Source organism: Amblyomma maculatum, chromosome 9, assembly GCF_055883805.1.
Source record: "Amblyomma maculatum isolate TAMU_Amacu chromosome 9, ASM5588380v1, whole genome shotgun sequence".
Classification (NCBI taxonomy): Eukaryota; Metazoa; Arthropoda; class Arachnida; order Ixodida; family Ixodidae; genus Amblyomma; species Amblyomma maculatum.
Window position 1 is genome coordinate 21395218 of NC_139352.1, and position 20493 is coordinate 21415710.

General features: G+C 47.8%; 1 protein-coding gene across 5 annotated transcripts in view; it reads left to right on the forward strand.

The window, feature by feature from the left end:
• The window catches only part of Atg17 (autophagy-related 17), a 40133-nt gene that overhangs the window by 8878 nt on the left and 10762 nt on the right, over positions 1-20493 (forward strand). For 4 of the 5 annotated variants that reach the window (XM_084578371.1, XM_084578370.1, XM_084578372.1 and 1 more), the window contains 10 exons: positions 392-506; positions 1109-1165; positions 1265-1435; positions 2220-2404; positions 11142-11328; positions 13980-14120; positions 15494-15814; positions 15903-16097; positions 16589-16795; positions 18508-18732. In XM_084578371.1, coding sequence (XP_084434497.1) covers positions 392-506; positions 1109-1165; positions 1265-1435; positions 2220-2404; positions 11142-11328; positions 13980-14120; positions 15494-15814; positions 15903-16097; positions 16589-16795; positions 18508-18732 — 1804 coding nt within the window. The remainder of the gene's footprint in view (positions 1-391; positions 507-1108; positions 1166-1264; positions 1436-2219; positions 2405-11141; positions 11329-13979; positions 14121-15493; positions 15815-15902; positions 16098-16588; positions 16796-18507; positions 18733-20493) is intronic. The other variant, XM_084578369.1, reaches the window with a different exon arrangement.

Below are 20493 nucleotides of genomic sequence, written 5' to 3' on the forward strand. Positions count from 1 at the left end.
CGCTGCATGTCGCAAACGGTCGGTTTACATAGAATGCACACTCTTCTAGTTCTGCTACCGAGCTTCAGGAATTGATGAACTCCTGGCAACCACTTGTTGTAGGTGAGTGCCGTGAGCATGGCAGCGGACATTTATATCTCGCGTAAAGAACAGGTTCTGGTTTGCTCACGAGTTGTATCTTTGACAGTCTTCTGTAGCTTCATCATTGTGCATCATTTTAGGGCACAGCTCTTGTGTGTGCGTTCGGTGGTTGGGCCACCCTGAAGTGAAAAAGCCTTTCAGCTCCCGTAGTCGTCTTTCCAGCTCTGAAGTTTTGTGTATCTGATCCTTTTGGTTCCTGGTGGTTTTGATTGCATTTCTGCGTTGCCTTTTGTTCCACGGTGCCATGCAGCTTGGACGAAGACATCAAGCTACTGGGTAAGATACCTGTTCTCCCTGCACTCCTGTCAGCGGAGCCACATCATGAGCAGTCAACCGTGATGCTTCTGGACTGGATCAACTCCAAGGTGAGGGGGAACTGCAGGACAGTTAAGTGTAAACAATGACGCTTTCGTGAAAGCTCTTAGTTTCGGTTCATTTTGTATTGCTTTTTCTATGTAACGCTTGTAAGCTGACAATATAATAAACTCTGCTTGCCTGTGTGAAGCCTGTTTTGTGTAGTGTAGGTAAGGTTCAGCCATTCGCTTCTCCAGAGATATCAGATGAATGTTCTGTATCATTTCACTGAGTGGGCAGCTCAGGATTTTTGCACAACAGTTTGCCAAGATAAGTAGAACTCACCGGCTAAGGGAGTGATAACTACTCATCACTGCAATCTACTCCACCTTGGGAGATTGTCCCAATACTTTGAACTGACACCATTCCCATTTAAAGTGTTCGATTAAAATTTCGCCTGGCTTTACCAACTGCTAGCCCTCCCGGTTAGCTTAGTTTATAGAACAACCACCTATGTCGTCCTTTTTGTCTTGTGTTCGTCCTCTTTTGCATTAGTTTTTATATGGTGCGCACCAGTTAGCCTAGCAGCAAGTTTTACTTTAGTACTCACGTGGGCCAAGGTGACCTGGAGTTCGAATCCTAATTGGTGACTTCCCGCTAACTGTTATCGCAGGAAAGCAGAACCAGCTTGAAAGAAATGGCCGACCAGTGCAAGAGCAGCCTGAAGCTGGTTAGTGCCTGTTTACTGTATTTTAGTGCCGCGGTTGGTACTCTTACTATAGCCTTTACGAGTGTTGAAGTGACAATCTTCATGGACACTTTTGTACAGCTTGAAGAAGGAGGCCTGGCGAAGTGCCGAGGGGAGGTGCAGAAGATTCTCGAGATGGTGGACAACCAGCACATGTTGGAGATTCGTGGTGTCGAAGAGTGGCTCTACAACCTGGAAGAGCTTATGCACAGGGCACGCAAGCTAGTCCAAGACCAGCACGAACACATGCAAGTGAGTGGGCTTGCCTTTATCTACCCACCACAGTTTCACGGTGACCTTGAATCTTGGCTATTAATCCCATGGTCAGATCAAATCCAAAGTGGAGCCGAAATTAAGAAGAACCCATCAGCTGTGCAATGTCAGCGCATTCTAAAAAACCATAAGTGGTCTAAGTTATTCCGAACCCTTCCGCTATGCCGTCCCATGTGTCTCTTTGGGACGTCACCCCAGGATCCGCAGGCGTGTTTCTCAATCTGTGCAATGAACCTTAACAGAAATTACACGTAACCATAATAGAGTTTGTGTGTCTTGCCGTGAGCTATTGTGCTCGCTGTGTCGCCTCCACAGCTCTTCTGGCGAGAGCTGCGTCATCTCATTTTGGTGAGCTGCATTATGCGAGGAAGTCTACTTATGGAATTTCTAATTGTCTCTGTTTTCACAAGATTTTTCCTAATGGCTCCTCTCTCCTCGTGTGCACTTTTTGCTAATTCAGAAACTCGTATAAGGCATATCCCTGTAGTCCTGAAACGTGTAAGGTAAATTTTACCGGAGAATTTAAACTGGCAACCGGCATTAGTTTGGTGAATCCGTAGCTGGAGGGTGCTGTGCAGGAATGTCGGACTCCATACTGTCACCTAATATAATCGGATCTATATGCGTCGGTTTCAGATCCCGCGTCCTGGGGACTTTTGTTTTTTGTGGCATGTCTGTTTTTTGTACCAATCTTTCAGGCCTAGCTGGTCATTCCGGTGCCTTTGCTCCCGCCGGACAGTTCGCTATGTTATTGCATTTGCAGGCTCTGATGCAAAACCAGTCGAGCTTCTCCCGCCTGAAAGACCCCAGTGTGCTGCCCGACCTGAGTGAGAGCCACATCAAGCAGCTCAGGATCATGCTTCAAAATCATGAGGCGCTGCGGGACATTCGCTGCCGCTGCGTCGTGGCCAAGGACGAACTCTGCAGGAACCTCAAGGAGAGACTACGGTGAGGAGGGATGACGGTTATTGTCCTTTACTGTTGCATCTCTCTAAGGAACCGAAGTGTCCAGCATTCATGGAAGGGAGCTTGCTATATTAAGGGGAAAGCCTTTAAGCTCTCATTATTATCGGCAGGAGCTGTTTGCAAAGGCTGTCAGCAGAGGGTGTCACTTTTTCGAGAGTGAGAATTAAAAATAAACTAATAAACCTTGTCTCCACCGGGAATCGAACCTCCATCCCTTGGATCCCCAGGCGAGCGCTTTACCAACTGTGCCACGCCCCGGATCGTGAAACACTCTTCATAATTCCCCTTGTCTACCGTGAGGATAGCGGGATTCCAGTAGTGACAGATACAGCACCTTTAATTTCCTGTAAATGAATTATAGAATGCGGGTGAACTTTGATGCATTCAATGGAATGCTGGTTGTGTTGAACAAGGGGCGCGCGACGTACCGTCGCGACAGGTTATGATGTCACCAGGCGGTTAATGCATATACGAAGCTGACCCCGCTGGGCGTTCAATCCAGCCGTCCGTGCGGTGCCTTTCATTTGCCGCTTCCTCGAATGCCGCACCACACAGCAAACAGAAGCAGACCCAGATGTCTAGGAGGCATTAGTACAGCAGGCACCATCGGCACTTAAAATTGATTTACAGGATAGAAGATTCGCAATATCTGTCACAATTTTCCGCAGACACATGCACCATGCCGTAAAGGAAGGGAGGAAGGTGGGAATGAAAGGAGAGAGGGAGATAGAGATGCTGTAGTGGAGGGCTATGGTCCACCGTGCTATAATGGCTTTTACCTCATCGCACTTTAGTGGTCCAAAGTACCCTCTAGAATTGTTTTCCAGGAATGGCAGCTTAAAAAAAAAAAATTCAGCTTGTATACCGCAAAAGCTTATTAGGTCAGGCTATCAGAAGTTTGAATTAATGAATGACCCAGAAAAACTGACAAGAACCATTTGCACCATGGTAGTTTATCTGGTGAAAGACTGGGCAGTGGTCGGCTGCTTTTAGGGTCAGGATGATTGCTCTTTTCGGGGCGTTTGTAATATTGAAATATATTGGTCAGTAAAAAAGAATGCAAAATAAAATAACGGCAAAGATTGTTCGTCTTTGTCATTTCAGAATTGTCATAGTATTTAAAAAAAAATTTAACTAGAATTGCACAGAAGTGTATCCACCACTGAGAAATTCAGCGTAAATAGAATTCTGTGTACTGGATTTTTGTGTACGAAGGACCTGCATGAAGTTGGGTGGGGCTGTCATATTACTGCTGAATGCAGTAAACTCTCGTTAATTCGACATTCAAGGGATAAAAGAATGAATGTTCAAAATAAACGAAGACCTCAAATTATTGAATGGGCTCGAAAACTTCAACTGCCGAATACCATTTCCATCACAGTAATTTGATCTGATGAACACCTGCACGGGATGGCTTTCCTCACGTAATTAATTGCCCTGTTGCATTTTGAGGGTGCTTCACTGTGCAGTCCATGCGGTCAAGCGTGCAGTGCAGTGAAACTTTGGTAAATTCGAAAATTTTCGTTGTATTCAGTAATTTTCGAATATTTGAAAATTTCAAATATTCATGCACCCCTGCTTTTTTCGTATTCCCATCTGTGATTTATTGTGTCAGACGGCATTCTTAGCGCAAAACAAAATACAGTAAAAGCTCGTTAATCCGGATCTCAAGGGACCGGAAAAAATGTCCGAGTTAACCGAATTCCAGATTATCGAATGCACCATGAAAATAAGAAAAATGTACGGCGCATAAACATACCTTTATTGCATGAAAAACTGCATTATTTTTGTTTGCCTAGTCGCCGGAATTTGCGCTAGAACGATTTTCTTCAACCCCATCAGGTGGTGGTGCGCACGCTCACTGTCGCGACACTCTACACAAAATTCTTCTAGTACAGCGAGGGCCTCCGCGGCCTCCTGCACGGTGCGACGTCGCGACGGCGGGTCGCGATCGTCTTCATCGGAATGATTTTCGTCCCCGTCGAGCACTTCCGAAAATATGTCATCGTCAGTCAGTAGGCCAGCAACGGCAGCATCATCGTCTATTGCTATGTAGTCGGCAAGCTGGACACCACTAGGTAGGAGAAATTCAAAGCGCCTGTCATCCACCTCTTCGTTGTCCATATTTTCTGTGGGCTCCGGGGTATCCTCTGCAGTCACCTCTGGAGGAACGTCACAATCATCAGGGCGGACAAACCCGCTGTGCCTGAAGGAGTTGGCTATGACCTCGGCCGGCGTGTTGTTCCAAACTTGCACTAAAATGTGAATGGCACTGAGGAGGTTTAGGTCATATTCTCGCCCTGCCTCCTTGCACAGCAGCATCCGCTCTAGCACATGCTTCCTGTATCTGCATTTTACGTTCTGAATTATGCCCTGATCCAGCGGTTGCAGTGCAGCCGTCGTGTTCGGAGGAAGGAATACGAGCTCGATGCACTCCAGCCCTGTCACTCGGGTGTGCGCGCTGCAGTTGTCCACCACAAGTAAAACCTTGCGCTTGTTAGCGGAGAAGCGGCGGTCGAGCTACCGCAGCCAAGCTTGAAAAATATCCGGGGTCATCCAGGCTTTTCTATTGGCTCGATACTCCACCGGCAAATGGGGAATGTTCTTAAAACACCTTGGGTTTTTTGCCTTCCCGATGACGAGTAGTGGCAGGCGCTCCGTGCCCGACATATTTGAAGCGAGAAGCACAGTGATCCTTTCCTTGCTCCTCTTCCCTCCAACGCACGGGTCACCCTTAAAGGTGATCGTTTTGTCCGGCAAGGCTTTGAAAAACAATGCCGTTTCGTCGGCATTGAAGACGTCGGCAGGTTCATAACGAGCCAGGTACTGGAGAAGCTCGGTTGTCTTCCAGTCAGCAATGCGGCGTTCATCCACCGCTGCCTTCTCCCCACACACGTTTCTAAAGACTAGTCCGTGCCTTTCTTTGAAGCGGGCGAACCATCCTTCAGACGCACTGAAAGATTCTATGTTCATTTTCTGTGCGTACCTGTCAGCTTGCTGACAGATCAGCGGGCCACTCAAAGGAAGCTGTCCGTCACGCATATCTGTAATCCACCGTAGCAGTGCTTCTTCCAGTTTCGGGTGCGCAGCCGTCCTTAGCCTTTTTCTCTTCCCGGTGAATTTGCCGCTGTCAAACGCTTCGAAAATTTTTTCTTTGTTTTTCACGTAGTCGCTTAGCGTGCTTCTCTTGACGCCATACTTTTTCATTACCGCTTGACAAGAAATGCCTTTGTTCAACTCCTTCAATATCTTTACTTTTCTTTCTAAATCATTTGCTGGCTGCTGTGGTCGTTTCGCTGGGGTGGCGGTCGCCATCACTATGAAGAACGACGGCGATGGCACAACGCACAAGCACAGTCGACGAACGCAACGTGCACCCACAACACAAAGAATGAAGCAGCGTAGGGCACTGTATCGTAGGCGTAGCACACGTGGCGTTGAGCAGCAGAACAAACCGTCCCGTCGTCCTTGCAGCTTTCAGTAGATGCTGGATGGTCCGGCGGCCCAAAACCCCAAACCCATGCATCGGGTGGTGGCTGGCGCCACCTAGCCACTGCTCGCTCATTCACTATCATCATCGTCATTCTCAAACTCCTCATGCAGCTTTTGTTCGGTTTCGGTTTCTCCAACTCTCCTGCAGTCTCCTGCCACGCCGTCGGTTACGGCAAGGAGTGTGTGCCTCCGAACCGCTGAGCATCGCGCGGCTCACTGGAAGTTGCGATAGCCCTCGGGAGTTGTCCGAGTTAACCGGTGCGCGGCTAAATGCCTCCGAGCTAACGAGCATTTCACACCATTGAACTATACACAGTTTTGCCGGGACCGCGCCGCGAGTCCGAGTTAACCGAATTTCCGAGTTAGCGAGATCCGGATAAACGAGGTTTTACTGTACACACGCACACGAGAGAAAAGGAAGGACCTTCCTTTTTTCTCGTGTGCGTGTGTATTTTTTTTGCTCTAAGAATGCCGTCTGAAGCTGAAAACCATCTAGCCAGTCTACAAGTTTTATTGTGTGCACACTGTCAGACACATTTAAGCGGTACTGTTCCAAAAATAGGGAGGGCCAGCAGCACTCACGGTGTAACGCAGTAGCAGTGGTGTCCTCTTACAACCAGCTTCATTGGCAGCGAGGAGGTGTTACCTTACAATGTGCAAATGGCACTTGACAAGCGCATAATTTTAATTTCAAGTAAGAGCCATGGAGCTGGAATTGAGGGGAACGCGTATTGCCACCAATCAGCATTCAGAACGAGCTCTGCCGGCTGGCTGTGGCTAGCACGAAGAACATGAAAGTGAAACTAATATTAACCCGTTCGCTGTCAAGCGTTTCTGGCCGTGACGCACCCCCAGTGTCTGCTTGGTTTCAGGGAACGAGCATAGCGATTTATTTTTTATTATGATTGCTATACAAATAACATAATCAACGGAATATGCACATTTCAGTGTTCTGCAGGTGTTGTTAATTAACATCATCATTATCAGCCTGATTATAAATTAGATAAATGAGGATAATATAAGAAAAAAATTGTTCAATGCTTCTCGAGAGTCCGAATCAGAGCTCGTCTCGTATTTATAATCAAAAGAGCCATCACTCCAGTCCGCAGTCGAAGGTCCTGCGCGGTCAGTCATCCGCGCACGGAGGGCGCACGCGCGCACAACGAGAGAAATGACACGTGAAATCAAGATGACAGAGAGAGATTGAAAGAGGCTAAAACAACTTCCTTTGCTGCTGCTAGCCGCAAGCAAGGGCGCAGCAAGAGAGAGCGAAAGCAGCAATTGAGTCATGTGTCGACCTATTGGAGAGGCAATGGCGTGAGCCCTTGTACGTGACGCGTCATAGCAGACACGCCAACAGAATAAGAATAAAAACCTGCAAACTTGCGCAGAATGGCAGAACAACCCTTAAGCCCATAACCGCATGCACGCGCCGCGTGATGTCACTTAGCGCGATAGAGTAGCACACACTGAGCGACTGCGCCCCCAGCAAAGAAGGTGGCGGGGGTGGGCGCGGTCGCTCCATGCTCTTCAGTATATACGTACTAACACAACGCGAGGCGAAAATACGAACTTGTAGAAAGATTTGACAGTTGGCACAGCCTTTCCGAGTGCCCCAGCTTCGCGCTCAGACGCAGAATTTTGAATGCACGATAGAGAATGTACCGGTACGTTCGTGACAGCGAAAGGGTTAAGTAGTCAGCATATTTTCGGGGGACGAACTTCGCCACCTTTCTCATTGCACATACTACTCTGCAGCATGTGGTTTAGGTTCAAGAATGACCCTTTTCATGGCTTCTTACCGTGCCGATCATACCTTTATATGGTACCTTTTAATACCTTTTAATACCTTTTAATAAGCGAGCTTGGAATTTGTTTGAAGGAAGAAGAAAAGGAGGTGAAAAAGCGCACCCAGGGCTGTCATCGAAAGATTTTTGAAAAAAGAAGTTGTTGGAAAGGAAATGAGAAAATAAAAAATAAAGAAGTGACATGGAAATTGTAAAAAGATCCACCGTGTGGGCGTAACGAAATGTTAATGTTAAAATAAAAAAGAAAAGGTTTAGAAAATATTTGTGAAATTTTTTGAAAGCTAACACAAACATGGCTCCCCCTCGCACCGGCAGCGCAGGGCCTGTAGATTGAAAACGCTCGTCGAGGGAAACAGAGAACCGTGTAGCAGAAATTTGCATAGTAGAGCGAGGTTTATAATTTTTAGAAGAAAGCAAAGGATATGATAAAGAAGTCTTATTAGTGTATTGCGGAAATAACTGAATGGTATAATTATTAGAATTGGTTGTTTTACTCGCTCGTCGAACAATGTAATTTGAAAGAAGAAGAAGAATTAGAATGGGCCACTTGGGGCCATTTGTAATTTTAGATAGAAGAAAAAGAAGCACGGTTCTCTGCTCCCTCGACCGCGGCTGCCCTTTTTCGTCAAGTTCCATAATCGGTTCTCTGGCGCAATCGCGCCAATCTTGCGGCCAATACAGGGCACTCGCTCGAGCCGGCGCTGTGCGGTGGACCCTCGCGACCAGCGCGGCGGCACACAGCGCACGCAACCGAGGCGCCGCCCTCAGCGACGGCGCAGTCGGTCGCCGCGTGCGGCCCCGCGCAAGGCGTACAGGTCGCCCTGCTCGCATCAGTGGCCGCGCGGCAGTTGCGACGCGAGTGCCCGTATGCGGCGCAAAACGTGCACATAGGCACGTGAAGGTCCTCTGCCAACCTTGCAGAGGACCATCCGATGTTCAGTTTACCTTTAGCCATGATCTTTTTATAGGCACCAGCGTCTACGCTTAATACATGGGTTTTTGTACCGTTTCGCGCTTTGAACGTGTATTTCCTAGAAATGTCCTGCTGGTTAAGATTTAAATCTCTGTTCTTTGAGACTATGTTGGATACGAGGTCGTCATCGGCCACGTCGGGGTCCACACCCCAGACCCTAATGTGTGGCCGACGGCGCTCAGCTATTCTTATCGCGAGTAGCGTTCTAGTTGTTTCATTTCTCTCTACTGCTGTTTTTAAATTGTTAATCGTCATTCTGTCTGTGGCGAGGACCGTTACCCCCGCGCTCGTAGGCCTGAGGGTGACGGGCCCTATTCCTTCTTCCTCTGGAGTGATGTTTTGTTTTAAAGTTTGGATCACCTGCGCCGCAGTTAGTGTTGGCGAGGTGGGTGTGAGAAAGGCTACGTGGTTCGCAACCTGCCTGTCTATATCCTGAGGACGCTGGTCGGCCGGAGATGGACGCGCGGCCGACGACGACTCCGGGAGCCGTCCGGGCGACGTCCTCAGGATGTCCGCAAACGACGGTGTCGCAGGCGACCCGGACGCCGCAGCCGCCCGAAGGCGCTCCTCCGCCCTTGAGAGGCGGTCGCGGAGACTAGACGACTGCCTCCTTTCAGCCGCCCACATCTCGCGGAGCACCTCGGCGCGGCCCCTGGCATCGGACGCCAGCGCCTGGTACTGGGCGCAGCGCGCCACGACACCGCCGAAGAGTCTCGTAATTGACGAGCGGAGAGCAAGCGCCAACTTGCTCTCAGGCGCGTTGACGAGGCGCGTCAGCTCGTCCTGGATTTTCGCCACGTCCTCGAAAGCGGGCATCGCCGCAAAACCGAGCTCGAGCCGCTCGGTGAGCGGCGGCTCGTCCGCCGATGTTTCGTTGTTGATCGCCTCGTCTCGAGGAGGCGGCTCGTTCGAGGCGGCAGTCCCCGCGGGCGACCGCTCAGCGACGGCGTCCGACGCGACACCGGGCCGCTCACCTGAATCGCGGGACTCTGCGCCGGCCCGCGGAGAAGCGGGCGGCTGCCGCTCCGCGACCGTGGCGATGACAGCGTCGCCGCCATCAGAAAACGCCGAGCCAGGACTCCGGGCTGGCGTAGTGGGTCCCCGCGACGGAGGAGAATTGGAAGGCGACACAGAATGTGTCGCCCTCGCCTCCTCCGATGACTGCGAGGCTAACGTGGATGGTCTTTTCGCCGGCATGACATTGGCGAAGGAGAAGTAGGACAAGAGGCTGCGCACGGCTGAGCCCGAAAAGGCCTAGCGGCAGCCGGCGCAGCACAAGAGGAAATGTCACTTGATGCGGCGAAAAATTTTCGCCAGCGGACCGGGAGGGCCGCGGGCGAAGGTCGCCGCTTCAACAAGAATGTGCGCCAGTCAGTCGCACGAACAGCGCGACCGACCGGCGGTGAAGTCAAGTGCCGGCGGTAGCGAACACAGTCCAAGTCCGGTGCTGTCAAATGCGGCTCAAAAACCGCCGGGGACCTTGCGGAGCGCCGGCGGGAACCGCCGTCGGGACTGTGAATGCAGCCGAAAAGTCAGGCAGGCAGCTGCGTCTGCAAAAAATGAGAAAAGGAATTAAGCCTCGCAGCCTGGAAATAGGCTGCGGGCAAGCGCCGATAGAACCCGAGCGCGTGCCAAGCTCGAGCAGCAGGAGCAGCGGCCAGGCACGTCCGCACTCTTTCGAAGCTTCGAAAGAGTGCGGACGTGCCTGGCCGCTGCTCCTGCTGCTCGAGCTTGGCACGCGCTCGGGTTCTATCGGCGCTTGCCCGCAGCCTATTTCCAGGCTGCGAGGCTTAATTCCTTTTCTCATTTTTTGCAGACGCAGCTGCCTGCCTGACTTTTCGGCTGCATTCACAGTCCCGACGGCGGTTCCCGCCGGCGCTCCGCAAGGTCCCCGGCGGTTTTTGAGCCGCATTTGACAGCACCGGACTTGGACTGTGTTCGCTACCGCCGGCACTTGACTTCACCGCCGGTCGGTCGCGCTGTTCGTGCGACTGCCTTCAAGTGCCCATTCTAGTGCCCATTCAAGTGACCATCTGAGCCTTAATGCCTCACCTATGCGTTAGCCACTGTGTCAACAGTTGAATTTTTTGAATATCCAATTTACCTGAGGCTGAATTGGGGGTTTAGTCTTGTAGGCCACATGCTACTGGGACTAAATGGCCACCACCCTGTCCATCTCCCTCTAAGTTTTCCTTTCAGTGCAACTCATTTACGTTTTATTTCTGCTGCCCCAGTTGCGACGTAAAACCTTTCTTACCGCCATTTCACAGCTGCTTGGTTTCCCCAAGCCCGGAAAAATTTCTCTTCTCCGGATCCACCTTGCGACACAAGCCTTGTTAGCAGTCCTCAAAATAAACCCTTCAGTGTTCTGTATAAGGATTCCACTTTTATCCGCGTGACTATTTGCATACTCCAGGTGGATTAATGCCATTCGCTGATGACGCAGGTGGGTAATCTATGTGGAGAAGGCCATCTCCGAGGTGCAGCTGCACCATGTGTTTTGCTTGGAGTCCACCAGGCGGCTGCGGAGACAGCTGGAAATTTGTCGCCAGATCCACGTGGCACCGCACACGTACCTCCGTGCCGTTGCCGAAGTCATCAGGCGCCGCCACTTCTCCTGCCAGTTCCTGCAGGCAAGCAGATTTGCACCTTTTTCGTGGAATATGTTTAAATGTGGTTGTTAAGAAATAAAAAAAAAAAGTCCACATTTTTTCCCTTCCATTCAGGTTTGGTTGTACCGTGATAACCAACATATAGTACAGACCCGCGTATAGTAAGTACGAGATATAATTTTTGGACAGTAAGAATGGCGAAAAAGGTTTTTCACCTGCATGTAGTCCTCCTCAAGAATGCTGGCCCAAACGTCGGCGATCTATGGGCAAAGCTTCGCCAGAAAGGCCCGTTTCAGCCGTCCAGTAGCAGTAACTTCAGGCTCTCCCGATGCCATTCATTCCATATAGCAGTGCTTGATGCAATCTTTAAAGGCGTTAATTGGCCACTTCAAGCAGCTGCAGCTGTGATGTCATCCCTCCAGATAGTAAGACCAGCTTGGTGCCGGACTCGTGCAGCAGTTTCTTGCAGTCCGTGAGGTGACTGCAAGAGGCTTCGAGCACTAGTAGTGATGGGAGCCCCAACAGTGCTCCGGGCCGCCGACATCTAACGGACTGTATCCAATCAAGTGCCAGTGCCTCTACCATCCATCCTTTGTCCTGGCACCGGACAGCAACTTTTCTTGGAAACTTTTCTCCTTTTTTTGCAAGGTCTTCTGTTAGAAGACTTATGTAAAGCAACTAAAGATCACCCCCGCACAGGACAACATTGCTCAGACCATGGTCTTTTCATTTTCAGCTGTCCTCGTAGATACCTGTACTTGCTTGGAGCCCTTCTCGTGGATTGTTAGGGCAGATGTCCAGATATAGTATTGTTGCTTGATCAGCATTGCAGATCTGCCCGAGCTGGAAGTTGGCAAGGCTTTCGCAGCGATACAGCATGCCGCTGAAAGGCCACAAGCAGTTCTTCGTAGCTCTCCGGGAGCTTTTGCGATGTTGACGGGCAGCAACTCTGAGAATATCCAGCACTGCACTTATAATGTGACTCCCCGTGCTTTCGAGCCGAATTTCCTTCTCCCTAGCCAACTGTCCAGCCACTGTCGATAGTGAGGTGTGCAGTCCGTTTGCTGTTGAATGAAGTTCGTGAGGTCCTGTTCTGTTTCTGGAAATATTTCATTCTTTGGTCCCCTGAAACGTTTTTTGCAGGCCTCTACACACAAAAAGGATGTTCTTTTGTTTTCGTCAGTTGAGAGCGCTGCCCTTGCTTATGCTGCACTGCCCTCTCCCCCCTGCAGAACAGTCACTTTTCTTTTAACCTCATCCGCCCACCTAACTTTCTGCCGCCCCCTGCTACGCTTTTCTTCCCTTGGAATCCAGTTTGTTACCCTCAGCGACCATCGGTTATCCTCTCTTTGCACTAAATGTCCTGCCCCTATTTCTTCTTCTTAATTTCCGCCAGAATGTCGGTAACTTGAGCTATTTCTCTTATAATAGCATTCATTGATTACGAAAAACCATTTGACTCAGTTGAAACCTCGGCGGTGATGCAGGCATTGTGAAATCAGGGGTTAGACAAGCCATACGTGAAAGTGCTGGAAGATATATAGTGGCTGCACAGCAACCATAGTTCTGCATAAAGAAAGTAACAAAATTCCCATAAAGAAAGGAGTTAGGCAAGGAGTATACAACAGTTGCATCTTACCTGTACTCACCTATGGGGCTGAAACATAAGGCTAACCAAGGGTTCTACTTATGTTGAGGACAACCCAGAGGGCTATGGAACGAAAAATGGTAGGGGTAACATTAAGAGATAGGAAGCGTGTTAAACACTTCTGTAGTGGGCAATTCGATCAATTGAAAAATTGCGTTTCTTGGTGTTTTTTTCCAGCTCCTTTATGCATTTTTTCCCGTTTTAATGCAAAAAACTGCTTCTTTATAACCGATCCACTGAGAATATTTGAATTTTTAATTTCGTTATACAGAAAGAACTCCTATAGAAATGAAGCGTAGACCGAACTTTGATTTTAGTTCATTATATCTGATAATTCACTATATCTATGTTCGTTATAGTGAGGTTCGACTGTAGGAACCACAGTAACGCTAGGAAGTGGGAACTTCATATTTTGATTTGGCTAGTCAGTTGTTAAAAAATATTAAAATAACATAACTAAGCTTGAGAAATGTCTCTAGGCAGAAGCCTGTGGGAATCTTAGAGGTAATGTGACTACAGGAATAATTTTTTTGTTTTTGTCAGTACTGGTTGGGCTTGCTTACTAATACAGTAGACCTAATGTGCACGCCCTGCCGGGGTGGCGCAGTGGTTACGGCGCTGACACTGTAAGGATTGTAGCTGCTTGCTGTGATCAGACTTTGCGCTGAAGGATGCTCCAGCAGTGGAGGTCGAGGAGAGAGCCTGAATCCAGCGCTGTGATCCCATTTTTGCTACTTTAGGTTGTTTTTTTTTTTTTTTTGCACACTTAAACCCCAAGTTTGTAAAGAATTTTGGAGGAAAAGTGCATTCGTCATGCAAGTAAAATTAATGGACATGAGCACAGCTGAAAGTTGACGTGCCTGAACAAGTTGACGTGCCTGAACCCTGTGCCTTGTGATGAAATGGAATGCAAAATGGCTCACTCATGTGCCCAGCCTTCTACTTGAGGTTCGTGCCTGATGCTCCGCCTTTATATTTGTTCGGTGTCTTTTTTTTTTTTTTTTTTTCTGGAAATGCTTTGCAGTGGGCGGGCACCCTGTCATCACAGTGCCAGCAGCTTCACCAGAACGAAGTGCAGGCTCGGAGAGATTTCAACAGCCAGTTCTCCAAGCACTTCCTGCACGCCCTCTTCCCTGGGATGGACGACCTCCCACCTCCGTTTGCGGTAAGGCGGCGCAGTGCCAACCGCCCTTTTCCTAACCCACTGTCCCATTGTCTAACTCGATAGTACCCACTTACCTGCTTTTCGACGAGTTGAAAAATTGAAATGGGTAGCCATGTAACGGGCATCATGCAGTAGCGGGACTTGCATAGTAGTACCAATTATAAACTGGAAAATGCTGTAGATTTGTTAGTTTTCTACCTCCTCTTTAGTAAATAAAAGCTTCCTGTCATCTGGGCATGAATGCCTCTTTCAGAGGGCCTTTGGAGGGTTGGCATTAGATGCAACGCATTGCTTGTGAGCAAAAAAGAGCGCTCCAGCGTTCAATCGCTCGCTTTGTGAACCGTTTTGATTGCTGTTTTTTTCTTGATTGGTAACGGATGATAAGACGGGCATGCCCTTGACAACCAGTGAAATTTTCATGGAAGGTTCATCGTTATGGTAGGATGACGATGAAGACGTGCCGCAGTCGGTTCCTTATTGTTCTAGATGCTATAAAAATGGTAGTTGGCTGCAATTGCGCACATACCCATGTTACTCCAGTGATCAATTAACATTTCCACTCCATAGTACTCCAATGAAAATTAAAGACCCAGAAGTATCAAAATTATAGCACCGTAATTTTGTCTTGTGATTAGTTTCTTTTTGGTAGCAAGAAAAGCATAACAGTAAGATTGTCTTGGAAATATTTTTGTTAATGAAATCATATTGATGAAATCTTAAAAGAAAATGGATGTTTCTGTGTCAGTTCTACCTAACTAATTATTAATTTAGCTTAATTTTATTTGATTTGATTATAATTTTACCTAAAGCAAGTTTTTGTTCACTTGTATAATGTCTGTCATGTAACTTTTTGTCGAGAGTATTCGAAAAAATTTGCTGCACGAAACTTAATAAAATGCATGCCATCCGTTTCTGTTCACATAAAGGTAAGTAGTAAAAGTAAAAATGCAATCTTGTCTATCACACAAGGTGAATTGTGAGATTTCGAAGCTGGCCCTTCAGAAATGGATTGTATTTCTGCTCTTGGAATGACAACTTTAAAATGCTGTAAGTCAATGTCTGTGAAAAAAAAAAAAAAAAATGTTAATTTTACCCATGTTGCATTCCTTGATCCCGGGGGAAATAATAGCATGGATTTTAGCAAGTTCCTTTCTGCAAAGTTTCTTTGAAAGTTTTTGGCGAGAATTTACATATAACGCATTACGTAAGTGCGCAGAGTTATTTTATATGAAATCAAATGATATGTTCAGAATCATGATTTATGAGCGAAAATATTTGCTGCCTGAAGTTCCATTAGTGTGGTGAGGCTCTTGATTATTATCATTATTATTATTATTAGTGTAGTGTGTCATTGTTCTGCCCACATTTTGCAGACCCGGAATCCCAGGTCGTTTGATGACAATCTGCCTCCCCTGTCCCCCGAAGACCTGGAAGTGCTTCGGAATGCTCTGCCGGAAATGTCGGAGTTGCTGCGCGCCCCGGAGCCGTTCCTGCTGCCAGCAATCATGCCGCAGTGCCCGGGCAGTGTTCAACACTGTGGCGAACGTTCGTCGCAGGCACAAGCCGAGGCATCGACCAGCATGCAGCAGTCATCTGGCTGTGAGCAGCAACAGCAACAGGAGCAGCAGCAGCAGCAGCAACGACCTCTGCAATCTACAGAGTGTCAAACTGAGGGGCCTGTGCAAACAACCGAGGTCTGCATTGTCTTGCTGCAGATGATCTTTTATAATATGAGAGGCTTTTTTTTTTCTCTTGCATTTAATGCTTTATTTCTCCCTGCAGGGTACTGGAGAAAAAGACTGCCACGACGGTGCCACATCTGAAGACCACGAACGCACCCCAAAATTGGCCACCTCTGATGACGAATTTGAAGAAGTCACCGAAGATCAGTCATCGGTCAGCCTGAAAGCAGTCACCACGGACATCTTGGGCATGGTGGCACCCCCGGACACGGTCCTTTGCTCCCCAGACTCTCTGGTATGGTGCCCGTAGCAATGGCATTGTGGTCGTGTTTTGGTTGGCCCCGGATAAGGGGTTTTGAGACCGGATTCGGCAAACTCTGTCAGTTTTCTGGAGTTGTTTTTGGATGATCTAAACGCTTATGTCTGTGCCTGGCTTGACCCCTCCTGCCTTTCCTTTGCTGACTTCATACTGGGAATAACCGGACTGTAGTTGCTTACAACAGGCGCCTAATCATTATTACTTAAATTTGAGCTTTTGCCAGTAACCTGTCAGGTAGTCACGTCTTTATATATGCATTTGGCTTTCTTGCTTACCTGTCCCAGTTACTCAGAGGCTAAATTTCATAGCCCAATAGTTTATTTTTTTTGAGGGGGGGGTCTGTCTTTAGTATTTGCCTGACATGGCCAAAGCTGGTGGGGGAATCACGGTTGTTCGCGAATTTCTCCGCGCTTGAAGCTTTTTCTCTTCTCTTCTCCTTTCTGCTTGCCCGTTTCTCATCACCCCAGGGCCATGCCTCGCAGGACTTCCAGACGGCTGATTTCTACATAGATGAGTCAATGCCCTCATCGATATCGGACAGCAATGGTGTCACCACTTTGCCCACCACTGCGGCAGCATCGTCGGCCGCAGTAGGGGCGAGCCAGCCGATGGGCATGGGCGCCGAACTCCAGCGCCAGCTGGAAGAAAAAAACGCCGCCTTCCTTGCCGTTCAGGTGAGCATTGCAATGCCATACTGGGGACAGTGCAGTCAGGTATGGAAGGGAAAAATGATAGGGTAACGTTAAGGGGAGGGGGCAAGGCTTTTGGAACGTTTTTGTTTATTTTTAAGCTAAATGCAATGAAAATGCACACTCTTTATTAGTTTTTCATGCAGATTTTAAATATGTCAATTACTTTTCTGTTATGATTAGTTTTCAAATTACTCAACGTTTTCACTTCTTTGTTTATAGAAACAATAGAGAATAATCCACTAATCAGGAAACTATATTAACGCGTGGCTTGAAGGAATGCAGTGTAGGATTATATTTTCGGTCAAGGCAATATTACTCATATTACAACTTGTTGGAGTTTGGTGTAAGAAAAAGCGTTTGACAAGCCGTTCAAAGGGTACACAAAACATTTGGCTAGCATAAAGTGAAAGCTTTGTTCCAGACATTGTATAGTTTAATCACTAAGGAGCATCCTGCAGTAAAACTAATTCCTTTATCTGCTCCAGATACAAAAACATCCTGCTTGTAAACTAGCAAACCATCAAAATTGTGTTTTGAGGAAACGGGAAAAAATGAACTGAGAGGGGATTTATTCGGCTCGTTTGCACCTTGTAAGTGAATGACTCGGGGAATAAATAATTTACTAGGTACGTAGGACATGGGTTTTAGCTTTCCAAAATGTCATTTTCAAACAATTGCTGTCTTAAGCGATTTTTGGCCGCCCTTAAAGAGCTCTTTCCCCCTTAAGGCAGTGAGCTGAAGCTGCTTTTCACGTGCTGTCAGTACAACCTGAAGAAACTGAAAGACTAAAATGTCATTTTCAAGCAGTTGCTATTTTAATCAATTTCCGGCTGCTCTTCAAGAGCCCTGTCTTCCTGTTTTATACGTGCTATCAGGCCAACCTGAAGAAACTGAAAGGCGTCACCTAGCGCTCATAGCTTCCACTCTACTGCAGACTACGGTTGATACCAGGTATATTGAACTTGGATATACCGAATTATTGCTTACATTGAACAGCCAAAGAATCCCCTTGAGAACCCCATGCAAGTGTTTAGCACTGATGTATGCATTTATTTAACTCTATTAATGAAGCATTTGAGATATCAGACGTTTCAAACGTAGTTGGCAGCAATAAAAAAAAATTCTGATTGATTGACTGGGTGACCTCGTTGGGGGTGGTGGTTGTTCAAACCCCACTACGCTGGCACTAAGCTCGACGTCGCGCTTTGAGTAAAAGTGGCTAAGATGTGACATGGAATGCGAATTGAAGGTCACTGCATGTCTCGAAGGGCGTAACAAGCAACATTTTGCTTGAAAAGAAATTTTAGATAGGGGCTCGAACCCGTGGTCCTTAGTTTGTGAGCCAGACATGCTACCGACTAGGCCTTCTAGAAGAGCGGGGGAAAATGTAGGGGTTTACAGGTATGTTGAGGTCTTTCACTCAAAGCGATATCTTATGACTGCATTTTAATTAGCATGTGCATAATTATAGAGGACCACTGATTGCTACTAAATTACAATCATAAAGTGGAGCTTAAGTGGCTCTCTAATTTTTTGCCATAGCATTTAAATTCAATACATTCGGTATCGACTTTGCTCGCACTGTAGGGGATAAATGCCACAGGTTTTTCAGAAGACCCTAGCGAGGTGAGAGGGAGAATGCCGACCTGCTTTCAATGGCAAGTCGTCTCAGTGGTCTTCATTGTCTCGTGCAGAGGGAACTTGAGAAGGAGCGTGCTGAACGGCTCGAGCTAAGACGCAGCCTGACCGGCCTGTGTGAGGTGGCGGCGGCGGCTTGCGCCAGCTCTCGCTCAGACGCCGCATCCCTGCGTTCGGATCTGGCGGCGGCTCGCCAGATGCTGAGCCAGGAGGCATCGCTCATTGGCGCTGCCATGGACACGGCCCTCCAGGCCTTGCTGGAACGGCTCGCAAATGAAAAGGTGGGGCCACCCTAGCCCACCTGGCCCATGCCCTAACCCCCATGCCTCAACACCTCCTCCTTCGACTGCTTTCTGTTCATTCTTTTTGTGGTTGTTACTACTCGTGTAGCAATTGAATATGCTAGAATAGCCAGTCAGTGTTAGTCGAGTGCAGGGTCTGCGTCGTGCTTGTCCATGTAACGTTTATGGTGCAAAAGAGATTGAGAATTTGATTAAATAAATCAAAATTTAAGCTAGAAGAGAGCCTTTTAATGGTATACTGAACAAATATCCAAGAATATTGAGAAAGCACCACAATTGCATTCTTAAGACACGATTACACTAGTACAGACACATAATTCGGGTTAGTTTTGAGCGGATGGCTGTATTTTTGACGTTTTCTGAGCAGCCGCCGGGTGAGAGGCAGCGTGCTCCCGACTGTGAGTCGACGGGTGTGATGTCACATTCACCTTCAGCAACGTCATGGTCCCGCGATCCCGCCGCCGCCGTCCTCGCACCTGAAGTTGGTTGACCGGCTACACGCAGTTTCGGTTCCCCCGCGTCGCGCCATGCATAATGCTGCGAAGTGTGGAATGCTGCACACGAGGGAGGCCGAGTGGGACGCATACGGAGGGCGCATATTGCGGTCAATTGTTTGCGCTGGGAGGGAACGATGTGTGCAGGAACACGAGCAGCAAAAAACAAAAACGCGTTTGTCTCTGCGCTTTGCGAGTTCCACGGGGGAAAGGAAAAATGAACAGGTGCAACCGGCTGCGATGAGGATAGTTGTGACGTGATATCCGGTTTTGTCAGAGCTTTTATAGGAGCCCGCTAGGTGCAGCGATTTGAGAAATATTCATTAAACTACTTGCTTTCCGCTCATTTCTGTTCATAAAGTGGATAGTTTTGGTCACTCCCAATGCGATAGCTACCGTCTACGCTGGAAGTCTCTGCGGCAATTTTTTTTTTTTTTTTTCAGTATACCTTTAAGTGGTGGGGTTTATAATCTCCTTGGGTTCACACATCGCACATGTGCAGTTGCGAACTCGTGTAGCGTTCTTTCTTGTTTGCTGTCAAAGCTCGTATACTAGTGCATGACTGAATGAAACATGAAAAAAAAAAAAGTATGCGGAACTCGTAAATCCTTCCATCCTGAATGCGCAAATATGTAGCATAGACTTACGCGGGAAACAGTGGGCAGGAGAAAATGGTGCGGCTTTTATAGGGTGAGAAGCTCATACCCATAACAAAAGGCACCGCAGCCCTGACTGAGCGATTCTCGCGCCGTCAAAGCTTGCATTTTGATGACAGACAAGAAAGACGCTTCCTGTTTTACGCAAATTACTTCAAAGTACGTACAGTAGCATACCACTGATTTTTAGATTGGTCTTTGACTACAGCCGTCAGGCTTCATTACGAAGATTAATGCCCATGGACCGTCGGTTTCAGAAGTTTATCGGTTTTCTTATCTCTCTTGTAATCTTTGCCTTATCATTTCAAGTTGTTTGTATGAAGGACATGGTGTAGTTCCCGCAGCAGCAGATTCGCTTTCACATCTTGACTTTGTCCAAACATACATGCTTGTTCGTGACATGCAAACGACAGTACAGCCATTGAACACTCAAGATCATGTAACCATTTGCCGACTGTGCCTTAGAGAGCCCCCTAAGAATTGCTCATGGACTGTATTTCTTATCTTGGTAATAATTTTAGAGACAAGAAGGTACAAAGCATGTGATGTCACATAAGCTCTGCAGTAGTGATGGGTTCTGTCAAACAAAC